At 37.3% G+C, this 22053-nt stretch overlaps 3 protein-coding genes across 5 annotated transcripts; 1 reads left to right on the top strand and 2 right to left on the bottom strand.

Moving 5' to 3' along the window:
• Positions 1–1357: 1357 nt before the first annotated feature.
• On the bottom strand, positions 1358–9486 carry si:ch73-335m24.2 (protein eva-1 homolog C). Of its 2 annotated transcripts, XM_017474473.3 has the most exons (8): positions 8682–9486; positions 6652–6854; positions 6411–6534; positions 6157–6309; positions 5260–5403; positions 5073–5144; positions 2456–2536; positions 1358–2152 (listed from the first exon to the last, which is right to left on the bottom strand). In XM_017474473.3, the coding sequence occupies exons 1-8, from the start codon at positions 8881–8883 to the stop codon at positions 1767–1769; spliced, it is 1365 nt and encodes a 454-aa protein (XP_017329962.1). In that variant the 5' UTR covers positions 8884–9486; the 3' UTR covers positions 1358–1766. The 2 variants fall into 2 exon arrangements, with proteins under 2 accessions (XP_017329962.1, XP_017329963.1); XM_017474474.3 differs by lacking the exon at positions 2456–2536 and having other exon boundaries at positions 8682–9485.
• Positions 9487–10824: 1338 nt separating this feature from the next.
• clic2 (chloride intracellular channel 2) lies at positions 10825–16323 on the top strand. Of its 2 annotated transcripts, XM_053682039.1 has the most exons (7): positions 11068–12435; positions 12536–12638; positions 13171–13280; positions 13675–13800; positions 14043–14143; positions 14930–15111; positions 15331–16323. In XM_053682039.1, exons 1-7 carry the CDS (start codon positions 12344–12346, stop codon positions 15490–15492), a joined length of 876 nt encoding a protein of 291 aa, XP_053538014.1. In that variant the 5' UTR covers positions 11068–12343; the 3' UTR covers positions 15493–16323. The 2 variants fall into 2 exon arrangements, with proteins under 2 accessions (XP_017329964.1, XP_053538014.1); XM_017474475.3 differs by lacking the exons at positions 11068–12435; positions 12536–12638 and adding an exon at positions 10825–11013.
• A 260-nt stretch (positions 16324–16583) lies between these two features.
• On the bottom strand, positions 16584–18917 carry urp1 (urotensin-related peptide 1). Its single transcript, XM_047157108.2, has 5 exons — positions 18801–18917; positions 18041–18169; positions 17910–17950; positions 17711–17816; positions 16584–16705 (listed from the first exon to the last, which is right to left on the bottom strand). Exons 1-5 carry the CDS (start codon positions 18895–18897, stop codon positions 16674–16676), a joined length of 405 nt encoding a protein of 134 aa, XP_047013064.2. The 5' UTR covers positions 18898–18917; the 3' UTR covers positions 16584–16673.
• Positions 18918–22053: the final 3136 nt, after the last annotated feature.

The following is a 22053-nucleotide window of genomic DNA, read 5'->3' as shown; positions in this document are numbered from 1 at the left end:
ATGACAGTGGCGTGATGATATCTTTTGAAAAAATTGGTTCAACATTTTGGGATCCCCAGATCTCAGTTTTTTAGGTATCTTCAACTACGCCACTTGCTCTGTACTATTTTTGGGAGTAGCATGCACTCCCCTAAAGCAGCAGATACTCTGGGAGAGGTGATTTCTGCTTTTGGAAGAGGGCATGAAGCATCAGTGTATTACTCCTTACTGATTCAGAGTCTAGGGGACGGAGTCTCGACCACTCTCAAGAGATTATGGGAGAAAGATTTAAATTTGGAATTGGGGGAGGGAGAGTGGGCTAGGATTTAAAAAAAAAAAATAAAAACTGCATCTAGAGACGCAAGGGTGCGCCTTATACAATTTAAGATTTTACATCGGTTCTATTGGACCCCCTCTAAATTGTATAGGCTCGGTCTTAAAGACACACCCACCTGCTGGCGATGCCATTCAGAAGATGAAGACACCACCCATGTTTTTTGGGGGTGTCGTAAGATCCAAGAATTTTGGTGGAAGGTGCAGAGCTTTGTATGTGAGGTGTTGAACACTCAGATCTCGTTCTGCCCTAGACTCTGTATTTTGGGAGATGGGGAGGTCACAAAATTGGAGGATAGGTACAAAAAAGATTGGGTTTTGACCAGTGTGATGATTGGTAGACAGGTTATTTTAAGGGGATAGAAATCAGATGGAGCGCTCTCGTTTCCAGAGTGGTGTATGGAGATGGGGAGGGTGGCTGCCTTTGAGGAGGGGTCGAGCAGAAGGATTGGAGTTGGGAATTCCTTCAGGAAGAAATGGAGCAGTTATTTGGCGTTTTTGGGGGACTCTCGAGGAGGGGCAGTGGAGCGTATAATTTAAGGTTTAGTCTAAGGTGAAGGATGAAGGAGGTGAAGGAATGACTGTTGAATGACTGTTTATAGCTGCTATAAAGTGATTACAGGAACTAATTTGTTTCACAGATGTTCTACAACAAAATATAATAATAAACAGTTAAATCTATGATGTGACATTAATAAATACATACAAAATTATTTATTAATGTCACATCACACTGCTGTGGTATAAGAGGAGTAAACAAATTTCAGGACATACTGTTCAGGACAAATTTCAGGACATACAAAATTTGGAATATATTATTTCCCTATAACATTACCCCTTGTCATGTTTGGTTCTTTACTTAGCTTTTTCAACAGTAGAAACAATACACTTTCTGCTTAACTTTCTGCTTTGACTGTTTTACATAAATGAAGAAGCCTCCCTCTGCTGGTCATTTAGTGTTGTCAGAAATTAAAAAAGAAAACTTATGGCAGCATGTTAAACCAAGGAGAAGTAAGAAAGTTCTTGAAAAAGAAAAAGATTTCATTTATGGTTAAAAGGGTTCTGTTTTTTTTTATTTTTTTTTTTTTATTTCATTTCATTATTTGATTTACTATCAAAACATTACATTACAAAAATTCTCACAAATAAACAAACAATTATATCCCATGATAATATCCAACAGAAAGCTATAGAAGGTTATGTATGTTCAGTAATAGACACACAACTAACAGTAATACTGTATATACTGTATATTTTAACAAGGTGTTTATTATATGTAACAATTATTAATCTTGCAAGTCTTGCAATGAGACACATTATTGGAATGTATGCATGACAATATAATTTTTTTATCTCATTTAATAATATAGATGAGTGTTAAAGTCCTTTACAAAACTGGTCAAAACTTCAGCACAATAAGCAGGGGCATGACTGGAGTGTGTTCATTTCTAAAGTCAGGCAGATGAAAGTTTGGATTTATGGATGGCGTAAGGGCTGGAATTGCAAGGTGGCCAAATGTCTCCATTTGACACTTCTGCTTTGTCCCTGTCCTCATCTCTCTTGTCTTCCATAACCACTGTCATGACCATCTCTGGGCTGAACAAGTCAGCTCCACGGTAAGGGTATGTAAAGCGAGGAAAGGAAGAGTCTAATGAGATATTGTCGTCATTGATCAGCCCACGGCGTGATCTGCGTGCGGTCTTGATTTCATCCTCTAGATCAGACACCAAGTCCTTCACGTCCCGCACCAGTGTAGATTTCACACCAAACAGACACAGCAGGAAGACCAAGCCAGCACATATGCCTGAGACAAAGTACAGAGCCACTGTCTCTGGAAGCCCTTATGACATGGACAAAAAGAGACAGAATACAATCACCTTAAGTCTCTGCAATCATAAATAAATACTTGGTACAGTCAGAAAAAAGTTTTTTAAAAAAAATTAATTAATTAAAAATTAAAAAAAGGAACAGACATGCAAGGTTTTTAAAATAAAATATTTCTGACATAATTAGTATAAGAAAAGGCCATTGCTGACTGCTGGTGTGAGTAAAGGGGAAAAGCAAACCTCTTTTTAAAAAATTATTTTCTAGTAAAATTATTTGTTTTTATATGCATGCATACGGTCCAGATTAGCTAACCTACCCTTGATCTGGAAAAAGATTTCCAAAGTGTTGGTGAAAATGTTTTGTGGTCTGTACACACCAGGGCCAGTGTACCAGCCACCTGTAGAGGGGGAAAGCAGCCTCAGCAGTCAGCATGACCATTCATTAGATTATACTGTACAGCCAATATATGTATAATATAATATAATATTATGACCACCTCATTAACATCTCTTTCAGAAATGTCCTTTTAACCATATGGAATGGTGGATTGTGTTAATTCTGCATTTTAGTGGGATTTAGTCTGCTTTTCAACATGCATTCATCGTCTGTAAACACTCTGTCCTGGTCAGACAGTGCATCTATCCTGGGAGCACTGGGCACACACACACACACACACACACACACACACACACACACACACACACAGACAATATACACATCATACTAAACTGATAAGTTGTTTCTGCTATTTTAATAAATATTTAAATTTGAAATAATTTTACCAATATTACAAGACCAGGTAAAAATTCTTAAAGAAACTGTGGTATATAACTGTGGTCATAATATTGGTTAATTTAAGTTAAACCAACGAGTCCATGATTGTTGTACCATTTAGCCCTTGTAACTTGTGAAAGTCACAACCCCTTGTGAAAAACACTGAAGGTAAGAAAACATTCATTTAACCAGTCATTGTTTCTGAATTTTGTTTAGTTTTAAACTCATCTCAGGCTACAATATCTCACATTCATACATGATTTCTCTGGCTGCATCACTTAGGAAATACACAAAATGTTGCTAACTAGTATCCATGCTAAAGGCTAATAATAACCAATTCTAATAATTGTTTTTTCATTCATAATTGACTTTCAATCTATAATCTGTGTAATAATAATGTACTTGCAAAGTGGCCTCATCAGTTAATATCACAATATCACTAAAAATAAAGAAAACAATATTGCAGCTATCTGTATTGAGTTGCAATGCAAAATTTATATATATATAAATATATATATATTTGTGAATTTTATATATATATATATATATATATATATATATATATATATATATATATATATATATATATATATATATATACACACACACACACACACACACACACATATATATACATATATAAAATGATCCAATATTACATGTCTATGAATGGCAAAAGTATGTGAACCTCTAGGTTTAGCAGTTAATTTGAAGGTGAACTTTGAGTCATGGGTTTCTATCAATTTGGATGACAATCAGGTGTGAGTGAGCGCCCTGTTTTACTTAAAGAACAGGGATCTATCAAAGTCTGATCTTCATGACACATGTTTGAATTGTATCATGGCATGAACAAAGGAGATTTATGAGGACCTCAGAAAAAGAGTTGTTGATGCTCATCAGGCTGGAAAAGGTTACGAAACCATCTCTAAGGAGTTTGGACACCAATCCACATTCAGACAGATTGTGTACAAATGGAGAAAATTCAAGAGCATTTTTACACTCCCCAGGAGTGGTCGAAGATCACTCCAAGAGCAAGACATGTAATAGTCCCCGAGGTCACAAAGGAACCCAGGGTAACATCTAAGCAACTAAAGGCCTCTCTCACATTGGCTAATGCTCATGAGATCTTTTGCTACTCACAGATATGTAATATCGACTCATCCTCAATAAGTAAATGACCAAGTACAATATTTTTGTCTCATATATTTAACTGGGTTCTATTTTTCTACTTTTAGGACTTGTGTGAAAATCTGATGAGGTTCATGCAGAAATATAGAGAATTCTATCACAATTCTTCACAAACTTTCAAGCACCACTGTATTTCATAAGGGTGAATGTGTTCAGATCACAGTGTTAAGTAACTGTGGTAGAACACAATTTAAATAATGTCTCCTACTAAAAAATCCTAACAACCTATAACAGATTTATATAAAAAAGAGTTTTGATGATGATGATAATGATGATGATGATGATGATGATGATGATACTTGTGAAGTATTTCAGTGATTATAAATCAGGGTAATGTAGTGTGTATATATAATGGGCTGGGACAGGAAATATGCCATCTAAATGTTGTAGACAGGCTTAATTAATGTTAATTTAATTATCTAAAATATTTATCTATGTTTAAAACTTCTTTTACCTTTCTTTACAGCTATATTTATAAATATCTTGCCTGGGTCTTGTTGCTGCATTTTAGTTAGATGCCAAATTTCCTAATTTATCAATGCCTTTAACAAAACTTGCACATGCTCTTTTGTTTGTTTGTCAGGGAAAGTTCTGTGTAAAGCATTCCATGATTTATCATTCAGTTCTAAAGCACATTTTATATATTTAAAGACAAGTTAACATTTGCATTGTAAATGTAAAATGTATTATTAAACCAGTTCAACTAAAAACCCATGTCCCCTCAGTTCCCATCCACAGTTTCAATCCCACTGTACAATGCTATGTGGAAATTCTCATATATGTTTGCTATTAAATGTGCCGTATGTTAAAGATATTAAAAGTCAGAAGATACCTAATAATCAGTGCATCCTGTGAGGCTTTGTTTTTAATTGGATGATTGAAAATGACTTTATATAATGATAATGACTTTAATAATTTTACAGAAAATCGTTCAATATCCATCTTGTTTGTATAAGCATTACACATCTTACCATGTGTATAATCAGAGATTCGGAAAGGATCTGCACCTCCACGCCCCACATCTTCCAGCAAATACCTAGGAACTGAATTCACAATAACAAGGCAAAGGCATCTATGAGTGGCCATAAGATCATTTCTCAATATTGTGTGTATGTGCTCATTTATTCCTTGCTTCCTGTGGTATGTCCTGTAACTCACCACATGTGAAAGACACTCGCAGATGTTTGCTGGTGCCAGGAAAGCAGGGGTCGCCAAAGTTCTGCACACTGGCCAGCACGGTGCAGTTTGTTCTGCCGTGACATTTCCATGTTACCCTTCTCAAGGCTGATGGTGACAAGCACTCTGAAAGGAAAATGCAGGCACAGAGTATACATAACAGCAGAGATTGTACAGAGTGCTGCAGGAGTGAGTCCTTAAACTCGGAAATGGGTTAGCAGTTTAGCACTTCCGTTCCACTGACCCAAATTCAGTGGATTTTTTAAATGGGTTTTTGGTTAAATGCCTGAAATAAGGTCTGTGGTTAACACAAGTGCAAGATATTTTCACATTTTATTCTACAGAATTAAATACATCAATAAATAAAATACATCAATAATACCCCACTCATGATTTTACTTAACAAAATATATATATATATATATTTATAGTATTTTCCAGTTGTAGTGTTTTTTTCAAATTGTAGTGCTGCAAATTCTATCGGAAGCTTAATGTTGAAGTCATGCTTTAGCTTTTTACCTCTGGCGATTGTATTTAGGCTTCAAAATTCATAAAAGTTATGTTCATTTGTGAAGATTATCTTGATGAACAAAACATGTAGAATCATAAACGTTTGTTGCTCGCAGAACTTATTTCTTGCAATAATCCAAAAGCCGACGGAAAAATCCTATTGGCTTTTTGTCGAGGGAATCAGGGCGATGCTAATTTCTGGGTTGGCCTACAAAAATACACCATCCCTGCAGCACTCTATTGTTTGCTTGGATTTGCTTTACACTGTATGTTTTGCTTTAACTTAGAGTTAGTGATGGAAATCACACTTTCTGCTGTTAGTGTTATTTTGTTCACTAGATGGCACAAATGAGCTGTTCAGTCCCAGACCCATATCAGGCTTCACGTGCCCCCCTTGAGGGCATACAGGGGTGTCATGCTCCAGGTGGCCAAAAGTGGCAGAGTAGATGGCCAGCACGGTGTCGTTCTTACAGGCGAGCCTCAGCCTCTCGTTTTCACACGCTGTTCGCAAGCGATGATGTGCTTTGAAAAGGAACGATAAGAATTAGCCTCATTTTATGTCTTAGAAAATCACTGGTAAATGTGCTACGCAGATGTGTGTGCATGTGTGTGTGTGCTCTAACCGGGCCGACACTTGTAGGAAACCAGGATGTACTTGGTGGTTTCAGGGCAGGGATCTTGTCCAAACACTCGACTCGCCACAGGAATCTGGCATGCCCTCCGATCCTGGCACTCGGACACTACTTTCTACTCACATACAAAAACAAGCTCAGGCCTACATTCAGAAGACGCAGTACAATTAAACCTCACAACAGAGAGACATTCTACACAACATTGTTATTCAACATTCTTCCTGTATTATACCTGTATGGCGATGGTAGACATGCATTCTGTGCTTTCTTCTGTGACGTTTGTGTTTGCGTCGGGGCATAAGTGCTGACTTGGTATTCGCCGTCCATAGAATGCAGACAAAATAGCCACTGAGGTTTTTGAGGGACATCTGATGGTCAGAGTCTCTCCCTCACATGCGTGGGCTGTGTGGTTCCTCAACACCGTGTGAAGGAAATCTACAGATAGAGAAGAAAAAATGCTGAACTAGGCTTTAGGTGTTGCCTGTGTTAGTTCAGTAATCAGCAAACAACCTGGGTATTGAAACCACATTAACACTGGCAAGGTGTTGTGTGTAGTACAATACTGCATGCTTTGTCTGAAAGGCCATTGTCCTGTGATGCCGACCATATAACACTTGTGAAACTGCCTTGTTTTCTTATCTTATCATTGTAGGTGTGGTGCAGAACTATAATATTAAATCATTCACAACACTGCACTTATCTGTTTCCAGAATTTCATTGGAATGAATACCTGAAACCTGTTTTTTTTTTTTTTTAAATCAAAAATCAGTTGTGCAGAACACCTTAAAAATCTACTCATTAACTGGAATTTGAATACCCAACAATATTTACAGAAAGCGATAAAAATGTCATTATCACATTATCTTCACTTATCTTGACCAGCCTAATCCTGGTCACGGTCTGGAGCCAATCCTAGAAACACTGGGTTTGAGGCAGGAAAACGCCCTGGTTGGCATGCCAGTCCATTACAGTGCACCATGCACATATACCACACCTAGGGGAAATTTAGCATAAGCAATGCACCTACCTGCATGTTTTTGGAGGTGGGAGGAAATCGGAGAGCCTTGAGGAAACCCACACAGACATGTGAAAAACATGCAAAGTGCTACACAGTCAGTAATCCAGGCACAGGGTCAAACCAGGGACCCTGGAGCTGTGAGGCGACAACACTACCGGCTGCATCATTGTGCCACCGACAGTAATAGTTTATTGTAGAAGATAAGAAATGTGACTTAAATTTCAGGACCTCTCACTCTCAAATTATTAATATGCATAAATATTTTATTGTTCCATTATTCCAACGGCCCACTCTTACTATATTGTCTCAAATCAATTCAGTTCGATTCAATTTATTTTATTTATATAATGTGTTTAACCTTGGACACTGGCACAAAGCAGCTTTACAGAATTCCAGATATAGATTTAAAAAGCCTCTCGTAAAAGTGTTTGCAGAAAATGATTACAGATTATGGGGTGCAAAGTTATCAATCACAAAACCATTAACTGGACTAAAATTCTGCATTAATCAAAATCACTTTCAAGTGTTTGGAAGAACAGGTTTTAAACATAATAAGAATATCACATTTTTCTGTCATTTGGAAAACTCTGTTGTACTCTGACCCATAACACTTAAGTATATAAGTGCATATGAAAATTTTCACCATCAGTATTTTTATAGATCTCTGGCAATATAAGGTCTAATTTCCATATGTGTGATAGATTTAATGTTCTTGGTAAAATGGGGAAAAAAGTGTTTTCCTAGCCTTATCCTCCCCTTTCCTCCTCACTGTCGTACCACCTAGCTCTGGTTTCTAAGCTTGAACATGCAAAACTGCACTGATAAGTTTGTGTGTTTGTGTGTGTGTGTGTGTGGGGGGGGGTGGTTTGGGTTGGTCCCTCTGTCTTGCCTCCTCACAAAGCTATCACACATACACACACACATGCACACATAGAGCGATGAAATATACAGTAATATAAATACACAAATAAAAATACATTACATGGTGATATTGAATACAGTGAATAGTGTACTAAAGGGTTAACTGCCTTTAGCAAACTGCAGACACTGACGGCCTCTTCTTCAGTGGTTTGTTTTGAAAACAATCGCAGTGACCTTGATAGTCACCTCTCCAAAGCTGACACTGCACAGCTATTTTGCACAGGATGTGCGAAAGATAAATCACTTAACAACATGCTCTTCTTCAGGAAGTGCCTACATTGTGTTCACTTGTCTATCATAGAATTTTCGAAAGAAAAACTTACCAGAGAAATCCGGAGCAGACCAGGCATGGTTTGAGTTGAGGGCCAGCAAAAAGCAGAGAAAACACCAGGACAAGCTACAGCTGCATGGACGGGACATAATGCAGGAGTCACATAATGGTCTGGTTTTAACACTACGAGGTTGCTTGTTTGTTTGTTGCCTTCTGAATTCTGACCAGGAGAAATCACTGATCAATGATGGCATTGTACCCAGAGAAAAACAGGCCTCTTTTCACAGGCGGTGTGAAACAGCTGATGGCTGTGGCTGGCACGCTTTGGAGTGTGCGTCATTTTATTGACATGCAGCAGGTTGACAGTCTGAAGATTGTTATAGCTTATATTGTTGTTGGGTCAAAGAGACATTTGATCAAACAAATTCAGTAACAGCAGTGCAGTACTCATTTGCAAAGCAGGTAGACATGAGTGTGGCATCAGGTGTTGTGAAATCCCACTGTAAGTGCTATCAGTGATAGTATGTACTGGGAGGCATAGGAGAGTTGGGAGTTGCAGGAGACACAAATACCTTTCATATTGTGCACTGCTTTATCAGCACAAAGTCCATAATTATACACTTTCTCCCTCAGGACGAAGAAGAGCAGCGTGAAGAAAAAAACATACTTCTGCTCACATCTCTGACCTGGGTAGTCTGTCAACAGGGATCCAGCATCCCATTCCTTAAAAGCTGACATCAGGATCTCCATGGAAATATCTTTAATGGTCTTTACATTTCACGAAAGTAGTTTGCTTTGATTTCTACTGTCCAAGGAAGTGTGCAGCATGGATTTAAAATCAACACAGGTCTAATACTCACATAGTGGGGGTAGGGGATGCACTGATCTAAGAGTAAACTCCGCCCTATCCTGCTTCCTGTGCTGTCCCGAGTGTAGCCTTGTTTCATTTCCAGGATTTGTTAGTAATAGCCATCTTAAGGGCTAATTTTGCAATCGTACATTTCATACTGGAAGTCCCCCCAGCAATATTCTGAGAAAAGAGAACATTAACTTTACCACTTTCTATTTGCCAGTGTGTATATTCTTTTGCCTTGGCATTTTGTTTCTTGAAGGGTATTTTCTTGCCTACTGGGACTGTTTCTCAAACAGTTGTGAAATCCCCACAGTGATGCAACAAATCCCCCTCTATAAAGCAGAAATGAAACTCCTCAAAATCCATTTTTAGTTTCCAGTGCTTTGGAGCATGCCTGCCTTTTGTTCACAGTGCTTGGCAACAGGTTCAACTCAATTTTAAGGTAGGCAAATATAATTTCTTAGGTATGTTTCATCCATGTGAGTTCAAGCAGTAAAAGTACAGTTTACGTGGCATCCATGGTAACAGACAGCAAACATACTCAGATACCCAGCTATAGTTTTAAGTAAACATTGAATCATGAACTTAAGACCTCATCAGTGACTCAGTAATTCCCTTTAAATATCTAGATGATTTTCCTTTTTGTTTCACTGACCAACAGTTTCTTAACATTGATCACACACTCACAAGTGCAACTCCCACTCCCATCACCATCGCCCTCTGCATGACTCATGGCTCATGAGATCAGAGTCTGCTCTCTTCCAAGACTTCTGAAAGAAGCTTCTGGAAGGCATGTGAACACTAAAACAAACCTGTAAACACTAAAACAAACCTGTAAACAATTCTAATTTGAATTCTGATCAAATTCAACTAACTACCTATACACCAGCTAGAGTTCTGTTGTTTGTTTCATTTAAACATAATTCCTTGGCTTTTAACACAAATCAAAGTGTTTTAAAAGTACTTTTAGATTCTCTCCCTACATCCTACACCTGTGAAAGTTTTATTTCTTTTTCCATTAATTAAACTAAGTAAGAGAGAAGGGCATTGTGGTTTGATATAGTGGAAGCTTTGTTTTAGGAGTCACAGGCACTGAGAGTAGTGTAACTGAGAGGCAGGCTGGAGCAGAAATAGCACACATGTTAAGTGTTGATGGCTTTAGTGAATGGAATGTAAGACCACTCCATACGTTGAAGTTTCATTCTTTGTTAATCAAGAGTTGGGTAATAAAATGTGAGCTATTTTTAAACACTGTATCCACTTGGCCCCTAGTTTATATAAGTCGATGCCACACCCATCTGACTGTCCCGCCCCTTAGACTTAAAGTGTTGAAGGAACAGATCCCCAACCAGCCAGTGTATATGTGTGTGTATTTGTGTGTGTGTGCATGTGGTGATTTTTTCCCCCGCTTGGTCACATCCTAATTTGTAGGATCACTGCTGAACAAGTTTTGAGCTAACAAGCGTCCAGATTGTGGAAAATAATGGCACTACAACAGGATAAAGAACCAAGCATTGAGCTCTTCATAAAGGTCGGTGCTTTCTACTTTCATTAATATTAGTCACTTAAATTTGCATGGGTTATATCAGGAATTAAATGTTTGTTAATGAAATATGCCTATGTTAATTTCAATATGTTAACTCACTCAGTTCTACTAAGGCAAGCAAAACTAAATAGACTTACCTCTATCTTTTACCTACAAAATAGATATACAGCGTCAGTTCTCTTTTTGTTTCCAATTCAAAGTGAATAATGATGTCCAGGCTTTAACTATAACTAAATATGTCAGATGTATAAAAAATAAAAAAAACATGTCAGGGTTCTAAATTTGACATTTGTTTATACTGACAGGATTTTACATTATTATGACACATTATCTCAATTTGATATCATGAGAAATGTATACACATTCAAACAAAAAATGCTGATGTAACTGGAAAATGTTACAAATTTATGAGTGTAAGACTGTACTGGTTTTATATTTTATTGTAGAATGACAGACTACAGCTGATATTTGTCCACTCTTTATCAGTTATCTCTTTGTAAAGAGGCAAAGATCTTCTTTATGCTCATTCTGAATTGGAAGTTTATTGTCCTGTTGTTAAGTTGTCGTATTGACATAGTAGTGCCTGGTGTGTAACTGTCCTCTTATACGCTGCTCTTTATCACAACGTACACACCTCAAGAGATGACAAGGGGTGGCATCTTATCTAACACACACAGGGAAACACTGAAAATCCTAGACCCCTGCCTGAGGCCCAACAGACGCAGACACGCATGCTTGTACATGCACATGTAGATATTTTAATACTCATGTTAATTCCCCTATTATTTACATTTACATTTATTCACTTAGCAGACGCTTTTATCCAAAGTGACTTACAAATGAGAAAGATACAAGCAAAGCGATATCAAGCAGAGAACAATACAAGAAGTGCTACCATACGAGATCTATTAATTGAATTCCAGAAGAAGCAAAGTGCAGAGTAGAGGTGTAAGTGCAATTTTTTTTTTATTTTTTTATTTTTTTTTATGAGTTTGTTAGGTGTTCATAGAAGAGGTGGGTCTTTAGTTCTTTTTTGAAGATGGTGAGAGATTCTGCGGTCCGGATTGAGATTGGAAGTGCATTCCACCACTGAGGAACAGTTAGTGTGAAGGTTTTGGAAAGGGACCTTGCACCACGCTGAGTTGGAACTGCTAAACGTCGGTCGCTAATCGATTGCAGATTGCAAGAGGGAACGTAGGCCTTCAGGAGAGAGTTGAGGTAGGAGGGTGCTGTTCCTGACAAGGTCTTGTAGGTGAGCATCAAGGCCTTGAACTTGAACAGGAAGCCAGTGGAGGGAGATGAAGAGGGGTGCGACATGGGTTCTCTTGGACTGGTTGAAGACGAGGCGCGCTGCAGCATTCTGAATCATCTCAAGGGGTTTGATGGAGCTGGCTGGGAGGCCCGAAAGTGAGTTGCAGTAGTCCAGTTTAGAGATAACAAGAGCCTGGACTAGAATCTGTGTAGCCTGTTTGGTGATGTAGGGTCGGATTTTCTTGATGTTGTAAAGGATGAACCTACAGGACCTTGCAGTTGCTGAGATATGGTCTGCAAAGGTCAAGCCATCATCAAGAATCACCCCAAGGTTCCTGGCCATCCTGGTTGGCATGAGTGTGAGTGAGCCGAGGTGTACAGTGATAATACAATATAATATAATACATATACATAATACATAATACAATTCTATTATATGGAAAACTTTGGCAATAAACACAATGACCAGGTGCCAGAAGATTATTCAACTGAAATATGGCACAAGAACTTATTTCTAATAAGTTGCTGGTGGGCTTGTAGTGGATAAAGTTGATTCCTCTCTTTGGATTAATTTCTATAAAAAGCCTCAGCACCCAAACACACACAGACACACAGCTACCGCTTTTTATCTTCCTCTTTGAGAGCTTTTTTTCTAAGGCAGCGGCCAGAAAATAGACTGCGATTTAAGGCAGAATAATGAATTAGGAACTAGGAGGAAAAGATAAACTGTGAATTATTCCGTCTCCTAATTAATAACTAGGAACCCAACTGCACATTGTGATCCTCTACACAGCTAGAAGGGTATTTTTTCTTCCAATTTTAGTGTATGAATGTGAGACCCTGTGTGTCTGGCTACAGCGTTAAACACAGATTTGCCTTGTGTATCTCCAGGCAGGCCATGATGGAGAGAATGTGGGGAACTGTCCCTTCTGTCAGAGTCTCTTCATGGTGCTGTGGCTGAAAGGAGTCAAATTCACAGTTACTACAGTCGATATGAGGAAGTAAGTGTTGCCCCTGACCATAATAATTCCCAGATTGTGATTTTTAGCTACAGAAATTTGATTAGATGTTGCATTCTTTGAATAATCAGGTTCAGAGGTGGCCATGGATATGTATTTCAGACTAGCAGTCATGCCTATGTTATTTACATGTGTTACAGTATTACTGTTTGCATTAAGCAAATAAAATCAGTCACTCAGTCATTTTGAGTGTCACAGCCAGCCTCTCCCACATCCGGGTGCTTTGCTTAATGAATAACAAAACATGTGAAAGAGTAATTAATCATCACTGGCCTGATTCAGAAACAAATGATGACCAATAAGTGCACCATGTGATTGATGAATTCATCCACACCCTGTAGGCCTAACACTGACTACTCTAATTTTTGATGTGCAGGAAGCCAGAGGAGTTGAAAGACTTAGCTCCAGGGACTAACCCTCCTTTCCTCCTATACAACGGTGCCCTTAAGACTGACTTCATGAAGATTGAGGAGTTTCTCGAGGCAACTCTTGCCCCTCCCAGGTATGCATATACACTTAATCCAATATCTTGACATCTAGAACTCTACTTAACTGACTTTGTTGATTAATAACAAATATATTATGGTATTAAAAATAATGGAATAATTTCATATGGTATAACCTGTTCAAAATCAATTTGGCACCACATAAGCCATGATTAACCAGGACATACTGTACACACAGATATACAGCAGTACACGCATACACACAGATCTCACTCAGTCTCTCCTGCTCTACCCTCAGATACCCTCATCTCAGTCCTCTGAATAAAGAGTCATTTGATGTGGGTGCTGATATTTTCGCCAAGTTTTCTGCTTTCATCAAGAACAGTCCAAATAACCGAGGTTAGTTATATTTAATCAATGTTAAAAAAAAATGCACTTAAATGATTGATTAGTTCTTTATTTACGTCTAAATACTTTATTAGGACACCTGCACAGCCAATGCATAAAATCATGCAGATACAGGTCAACAGCTTCAGTTCATGTTCAACAATGTGATCGTAGTGATTTTGACCATAGCATGGTTGCTGATGCCAGACAGGCTGGTTTGAGTATTTCAGAAACTACTGAGCTCCTGGGATTTTACACAGAATGGTGCAAAAACCATAAAACAATCCAGTGAGCAGCAATTCTGATAAGAGGAGAATGGCTTGAGCTTACAGGAAGACTATGGTACTGACTAGTGAACCATTTTTTAAGTTCTGATATCTCAGAACTCACAATATGTTGAACCTTTAGGTGGATGGACTACAACAGCAGAAGCCCTTATCAGATTTCGCTCCTGTCAGCCAAAAACAGGAATGTGACGCTACAGTAGGCACAGGCTCACACAAATTGCACAACGGATAAACATCACCTGGTCTTTCTCCAATCTTCACCTGTCCAGTTTAGGTTAACCTGTGACTACTGAAGCCTCGGATTACATTCTGATATTTGATGTGTACATTTATTGAAACGTTTCACGTGTATCTGCATGACTTTATGCATTGCGCTGCTGCCACATGATTGGCTGACTGGATAATTGCTTGAATATGCAGGTGTACAGATGTTCCTAATACAGTGGATGGAGTATAAAAAGTGCTACAGAAGTACAAATAACATACATTTGTTTATTCTTTGTCCACACAGTACAAGAGCAGGCTTTGCTAAGGGAGTTTACACGCCTTGATAATTATCTAAACACACCACTGCCTGAGGAAATAGACCACAACTCCACCGAGGACATTTCTGTCTCCAAGAGGAAGTACCTCGATGGCAACCGCCTGACGTTGGCAGACTGCAACTTGCTGCCCAAATTACATGTGATCAAGGTGAGACAGACAAGTTGAAGTGAAAGAAAAATGTGTTCTTGAAATGTTTTAAATGTATCATGGAATAGACAAAATATTAGCTGTGCCTGATAGCTCTCTTATTATGAGTTTTGAGAAGATATGTGTCCTTAATGTTTGGTATATTCTGGGGTATATTTTTTTTAACAATGTGCAGTAAACCAAAAGTCATATTATGTCTCATTTTCTCTATATTTGAAGGTTGCTGCCAAGAAGTACTGTAACTTTGAGATTCCGGCTCATTTCACTGGCGTACATCGCTACTTGCAGTATGCATATGAGAGAGAGGAGTTCAGACAGACTTGTCCAGCCAGCGTTGAGATTGAAAAAGCCTATCTGAGTGTTGCTAGTAAGAGGACATAAATCTCCAGCTAAGACAGTCTTGCATTTCCATCAACTCTAAACATGAAGGAGGACATTCAGCCTAAATTTTGTAAATAGCTTTAAATTAATTAAAGTGTCAGGTTCAGTTTAAATAACTGAATTCTGTGAGTGTGGTATAATATTGAGTATAATATTGAAATGTTTATTAATGTGCTGAATTGTGCTAGTGTGCCATTTAATGTAGAATTTTCCCCCATTTATTTAGCCCATTAACGTAAATCACTAGAGATTCAGATAAGTAATTCTCTAGAAATGTTATTTAATGATGAATAATATCTTAATTTGTCATATTGGCATGTTATATTTTTCAAACAGGAATCCCTGAATAATTGCTTTATAATTCACTTGCATAACCCCTTATGTAACCTACTAAATGAGTCATTTGTGCAATTTAATGTTCATCAAATGTGATTTGCTTTGTCCATAGTGTATATATGTATTTTACACAGAGAAAAATTATTTTAAAAGTGTTTACACTCTTTTTTTTCATTTAATTTTTTTGTTTTTAGTTCTATGGGATTTTTTCTAGGGAAATATTTTATCTGAAGCCCTACAAGAAAGCGTTTCTATTTGATAAAAGTTTCCAAGATGAGGCCTTTAAGAAAGCTACATCTGTTAACCATACAACAGAACCTGGAAGAACCTTTTCCCCCCTGAGTTTATCTATTTAATCCTAACATTTACACGTTTTATATATATATATATAAGAAAATGTTACATTCAGATCATAGTACCATTACTAAAGAAAAAGGTCAAATGTATTTCATTTCACAATTTTAATTAAAAATAAAAATCATTTCATACATATCACCAACATTGTGCACATCTTTTTGTTCTTTTGTGTGCTTATGAACATGCAGATTTTAGAATGAAGACGTACTGCTGATTGAAAAATACAGAGGTGATTCAAATTTGCTGTACATAATGCTCGTAACATGTACAGACACAGTGTTGGCCTCATCAAAGCTCCACTTTTCTACATAACTATTTTACAGAGATTAGCTGTATTCATGTTGTTTAAAAATATATCCATGTTCTAGTTTAATGTACTGTAGTTAAATTAATGCACACGTTGCTAAAGGGCTGATGGATTGATGCTTGAGGGAGAAGACAAACGCGACCTTTTTGATGACTGATCCTCTGTAATTCTCACAGGACTTCTAGTTTGTTACACAGTACTTCCAGAAACAGGCTGTCAAGGAGAGACAAAGACAAAGAGCTTCATTGTTCAGTATTTCTAGCAGTGTGACAATATATTGCTTTGATGATATTCTGTGATCCAAAAAAAAAAAAAAAAAAAAATAGTTATACTATTAACATCAAGCGATAGCGCTTCTGAAAATACTGAAAATGATTAATGAAATCAAAAACTGAAATAGTCTACAAGGTTTTCAAAACAAGATAACAGAGGCACACCAGGCAAAACAAAAAACAAGAAAAAACCAACCTCATTACATGAGAAATGTGGTTACAAGTGTAATGTAGTTGGATTTCCTTAGATTCCATATAGATTGTCACAAGAAAAGGTCTGGATGCAAACCCCACTGCTTAACTTTACACGTGTTCTTTCTATATGATCACGAGAATTTTTACAAAGTGTGAGACCATGTTCATTAAAAAAAAGAGAAATTAGATTTCTGTACTATATTGCTAAGCAGTGCACAGCAAAGTCCCTAGTGTTGAATTAACATCTAGAGTGTTGCATTAACTCTTTCAGTGTTCATTTTTGTCCAGTTGGACATGAATACAGCTAAAGGTGTTCCTTAATTTACATATGAGTATCCATAGTCTTAAAAGAAAATATTCCATTTTTTCAAACCAAATAATTGAATAATATCTGACTTCAGTATAAAACTGTGAGCGCATTATGTGATATTGTGAAAAAAAAAAAAAAAAAAACATGCTATGGGGTTGTGCGTTTAGTTTTCCATTCCTAATCATAAGCAATCTATATTGGTTCTCTTCTGATTAACCTGGCACATCTCAATATGAGGTTTACAGCAGACTATATTTACTTCTCATTCTACAGTCTAACCATTGCATAAGACAGTTATAAACATGCTTTTTTTTTGGTACATTTCCTTTATGTATAAGAACCCTAGACCTATAATAGCCTGATTGTGCTTTAGTATTCCTGAAGAGCTATAATAACTAATATAGACAAATCATGCTGCTATTTCACAAAGCCATGGCTGACCTCTCTTGTTGGGTTTGGGTAAATTCTGCTCAGATCGAAGAAAGCCTTGAGAGCGCAGCTTGTCTGCTGCTGCTAATTTCATGACTACTTCTTTTAAGTCATCCATCTGAAAGACCATTTTCATCGATGTTACACGAGCAGCAGATTAATCACTTGAAAGGAAATGAAACATGAGACAACAACATCATAAGGTTCCTACCATGTGGTTCATTTTATCCTGCTGGAGATTTTCTTTCGCTCCTGAAACACGCAAAACAAAACCAGGTTTAAATCACAGTAAAAGGTGAAAACTAATACATGTGATCTATACACATCCTCACATCCTCTCACCATTAGGCCAAGAGTCGCTCTCTCGTTCCTGGTGAAGCAAGATGGGAAGGATGGTTTTGACATCTCTTTGTGTGCTCAGGTCATTGCTCTGTCCATCCTCTATTTCTGTCACCAGTTTCTGAAGGAGGTCTGGTAGAATACAGAAGCTTGGCATTAATGCATTATGCTATCTGATAGAGTGGCACTTATAAATATCCTAGTAAGCATACAGTTTTAACTGTGGGAATAATTGATTGAGTGACGACATTTTTGCAGAACTTCAGAAGCATATCAAGTCTCTGCATTTTGAAAAAATAATTCAGTGGCACCTAGATATTCATCTTATCTAATTTAAAAAGTCAACTCAACTTTAGGTCTTGGGCAAAATTAGCTCAGAATGTATGATATTTTTGTAGTCTGAACACTGTGACACAACAGGAAACATAATGTAAGCAGAACAGAATCCGATACCTACTGAATTGCATTTCAATTGTATGAAATTGTATTAAAAACTTCAAATTGTAAACATTTTTTATTATTTCACATAAAAATCTATCTCTTTCCATAAAAGTTCCTAAGACTATAAGCAAACCGGCACTGTAATAGCGTCAATATGAAAATGTAATATATATTGCAATCAAGTACTGTAAAATGTAATTTTATAGTATATATATCATGTGTCTGTTACTGTAACCCCCAGTTCTGCATCTGTTACAGATGAAGTTAAATTAAAACCCTATGTCTTGTCTTTCAAATTGGTCGACAAACTGGCTGAACTTACCTTCGTGTGGTGTGAGTGCTGTATCTGAGTATAAAGGCAACGCATTATCTGCAGGGAAAACCAAGGCCAAAATGTAGAGCAGTGCAACAGACAGCATGCTGACAGAATCTGGATCCACTTGAGTCTTTGCTTCCTGGCTGTAGGAAGGGACTTCAGTTTTATATCTTCCAGGGCCATCTATCCTGGATGGATCAATATCGCTCATGTCACCTCATCAGTGTAAATGGTTTGGATGTGACAGTACTCTCATCGTTGGTGTAATTCAGGTTGTGCTCACAATTCATAGGGTTCCTATCTCTGCTTGCACAGTGAGCCCTACCAAATGTTGACTCTCTCCTACCAATCAGCCACTGTCCAGCCATCTCACATTGTTTATGGCCTACGTGGTTTGTCAGACATATGGGCCATATGGACCATTTTTAAAAATTTCAAAGCATAGCATTGTCTTCACGCAGGCCTAAAAGATGCAAGCTAATATAAAATCATCTTGGATTATGTAGTATCATTACTGTAGTATCATTTTCCCTATTGAACAAATAAACAAACAAACAAGTAATTGGTGGCACGGATCCACCAGAATAAAGCAGTTATTCTGAGTACACAATGTTTTATTTAGAGATACAGTACTACGTAGTCAAACAGGTTACTATTGAATAAGAAGTTTTGCAGAAATACAGACTAATTTCATGTTTATAAGTTAATACAACATTTGAATGATTTGAAATGCATACAAATTTATGAAATCCAAATTATTGGCCATGGTAATCACACATACAGTATGTGGTAAACAGGCTTCACTACTACTACTATTATACTAATATAGCAGATAGCATATGTATAGTGTTTAAAATTCCAGCACACCCAATGTGTCTTGTGTCCCTGTTCCCATGTCCCTGCAACTAGACACAAGTGATATACACATAACAGTTAAGGAAGGAGAAAAACCAATGAACAATGAAAATGAAACCAGAATGGAAACATGTGGAATCAGAACTCCAGGGAAGCAATTAATGTGTACAACAGTGAATGTGCACATTACAAATTGGATTACACTAGAGGTGTGTCCTGGGCTGTTTTGTTTTTGTTTTGTTGTTTTTTTGTTTGTGTGTTTGTTTGTTTTTTACTCCAACTCCCACTCAGTGTCCAGGATAAAGCATGTATATGAAGAGTGAATGAACACAGTAACTAAGCCATAAGCAAATAACCTGCTGTATCCATTACTCTTTCATGTTTATGAACATGCTATGCTATGAACTGCCAGCTCCCTTCAGCATGAAAGTAAGAACCAACTGTTCCTGTGACCTTTTCTCTCCTTTCTAACCAAGTCTGCCAAATCTGCAATAAGCATGAACTTTTGACTTCACAGCAGACTGCATCATGTTCATAGATTATAATCAGGGTTAATATATGGAAAAAGTATATTAGGATAATGACGTTAAAACTGCCTATACAGAATGTGTATGGCTTAGTGGTTAGCAAGTTCGCCTCACACCTCCAAGAGCCGGGGTTCGATTCCTGCTGGGGCTGTGTGTGTGGAGTTTGCATGTTCTCCCCATGCTGTGGGGGTTTCCTCTGAGTACTCTGGTTTCCTCCCCCAGTCCAAAGACATGCATGGTAGGCTGATTGGCTCCCTGGGATAGGCTCCAGGTTCCCCCCATGACCCTGAAGAAGGAGTAAGCGGTAGAAGATGGATGGATGGATGGATTTATTATCTGTATAAATTTGAGAAAGGGAACTCTCATGTATTAGTTAGCTGAGATGGACATAGATAATATACTAGTACAAGGACATGCAAGATTATGGAACTGGTGTCAGAGCCCAGGTGTGTTGACACTGACTCCATCAACTACTGTCCTGAGGAAAGAACTGAACACAACATAGCTTTGACAGGTTGCAATATGATTATTTTTTAATTCTCTAATGAGCAAGCAACATGACAATCAATATTATACTCTGGCATCTCTAGTAAAAGCTAGACAAGTTTAGCATGTTATTATTGCTAGATACTTTAAATAATGGATTAGTGAACTAATTAACATAAACTGAGAGCAGAAAAATCATTCTAAATAAAGTATTATTAGAGGGAAATACTAGCTTGTTTTTGTTTGAAGCAAATGTCCAGCAGAGCTTGTTCTGACCAGTCCACATGTGTGTGACTAACCGTGACTCTATCCAGACATCGAAGCATCCAATGTCAGAAGATTGTCTTTAACTGGTTTATTTTATTTTACATCAGCAAATTACAGCTAAAGTATTTTATTGACCAGTTATTGAGAATTGACATTCATTTACAGGCTAGTTGTTCATTTGCAGTGTAGTTTTACTGCCTTAAAATCTTTCCTGAAAAACAGTAAAAAGTGCACTCTACAGCTGGATTGTACAGGGTACACAGTCATTCATTATTTAGTCATTTAGTCTTTTTTATCTTTAATCTAACAAAATTCCCACTTTTTTTTTTTTTTTTTTTTTTACACTTTTAGACTATTAACTCCACATTTTCACTTTTCAACCTTTTAGACACTTATTAACTACTGATACCCTCGTAATACGTCCAAATACCTCACTACCAGAATAAAACAATTTGACGTTAGAAAGCCCATATAATTCCAATAATTACAAAATATACCCAAACACCAACTCATACAGATATATATTTCAATTTTTTAACACCTCTTAAAATATTAATACCATCGGCTTCATTTACCAAGCTAGCTCTTGACACGACAGTCTCCCTAGATCCTCACATCCCCCTGAGCCTGAATAACTGCAAAACACCCTGTATATCTTAAATAGACCTATTTTAATCCCTTCAAACATCAAATAATTTATAACCAACAAATGACTACCTCACTTTAAATGAACCCTAACTATATTTGCCTTTTTTAAGCTTTCACAAGCAGTCTACACTTGGAACTGTTTTATTTGTATGTGTATTAAACTGGCTTTATCAAACTAATGTGTAAATTCTTGTTTTACTCCTTTACTGAACCTGGATGTGCATCTATTTATAGCTTTAAATAATTTAGATGTTAACTTTGGCACTTAATAAATCAGAAGAGCACATGTATTGTTACCTGAACAAATACACAGAAACCTGCAGTGACGTGTGTTCCAGGAAACTGCTGTTGTCTTCAGGCCATATCTATCAAAGTGAAAGGTGTATAATACAACACACAGAGGCTGGTGATTGATAAACAACCAGACTATGTGATGATGGATATTACTGTCTGGAAGTTTGTGAAACTGCAGATGA

The sequence above is a fragment of the Ictalurus punctatus genome, chromosome 8 (genome assembly GCF_001660625.3).
Source record: "Ictalurus punctatus breed USDA103 chromosome 8, Coco_2.0, whole genome shotgun sequence".
In the NCBI taxonomy this organism is placed as follows: domain Eukaryota; kingdom Metazoa; phylum Chordata; class Actinopteri; order Siluriformes; family Ictaluridae; genus Ictalurus; species Ictalurus punctatus.
This window is presented reverse-complemented; position numbering and strand designations above follow the sequence as displayed.

What these genes read in the sequence shown, in the direction of transcription:
- clic2 (XM_053682039.1), top strand. Translation starts at nt 12,344, where the DNA reads ATGGGTTCTCTTGGACTGGTTGAAGACGAGGCGCGCTGCAGCATTCTG. An exon ending in GCTGGCTGGGAGGCCCGAAA is followed by an intron (nt 12,436 to 12,535) that starts GTGAGTTGCAGT and finishes GATGTTGTAAAG; the next exon opens with GATGAACCTACAGGACCTTG. An exon ending in GCAACTCTTGCCCCTCCCAG is followed by an intron (nt 13,801 to 14,042) that starts GTATGCATATAC and finishes CTCTACCCTCAG; the next exon opens with ATACCCTCATCTCAGTCCTC.
- urp1 (XM_047157108.2), bottom strand. Translation starts at nt 18,897, where the DNA reads ATGCTGTCTGTTGCACTGCTCTACATTTTGGCCTTGGTTTTCCCTGCA. An exon ending in GAGCGACTCTTGGCCTAATG is followed by an intron (nt 17,951 to 18,040) that starts GTGAGAGGATGT and finishes TGCGTGTTTCAG; the next exon opens with GAGCGAAAGAAAATCTCCAG. An exon ending in AGGATAAAATGAACCACATG is followed by an intron (nt 17,817 to 17,909) that starts GTAGGAACCTTA and finishes ATGGTCTTTCAG; the next exon opens with ATGGATGACTTAAAAGAAGT.
- si:ch73-335m24.2 (XM_017474473.3), bottom strand. Translation starts at nt 8,883, where the DNA reads ATGCCATCATTGATCAGTGATTTCTCCTGGTCAGAATTCAGAAGGCAA. An exon ending in TGTCTACCATCGCCATACAG is followed by an intron (nt 6,535 to 6,651) that starts GTATAATACAGG and finishes GTATGTGAGTAG; the next exon opens with AAAGTAGTGTCCGAGTGCCA. An exon ending in AATCTCTGATTATACACATG is followed by an intron (nt 2,537 to 5,072) that starts GTAAGATGTGTA and finishes CCCCCTCTACAG; the next exon opens with GTGGCTGGTACACTGGCCCT.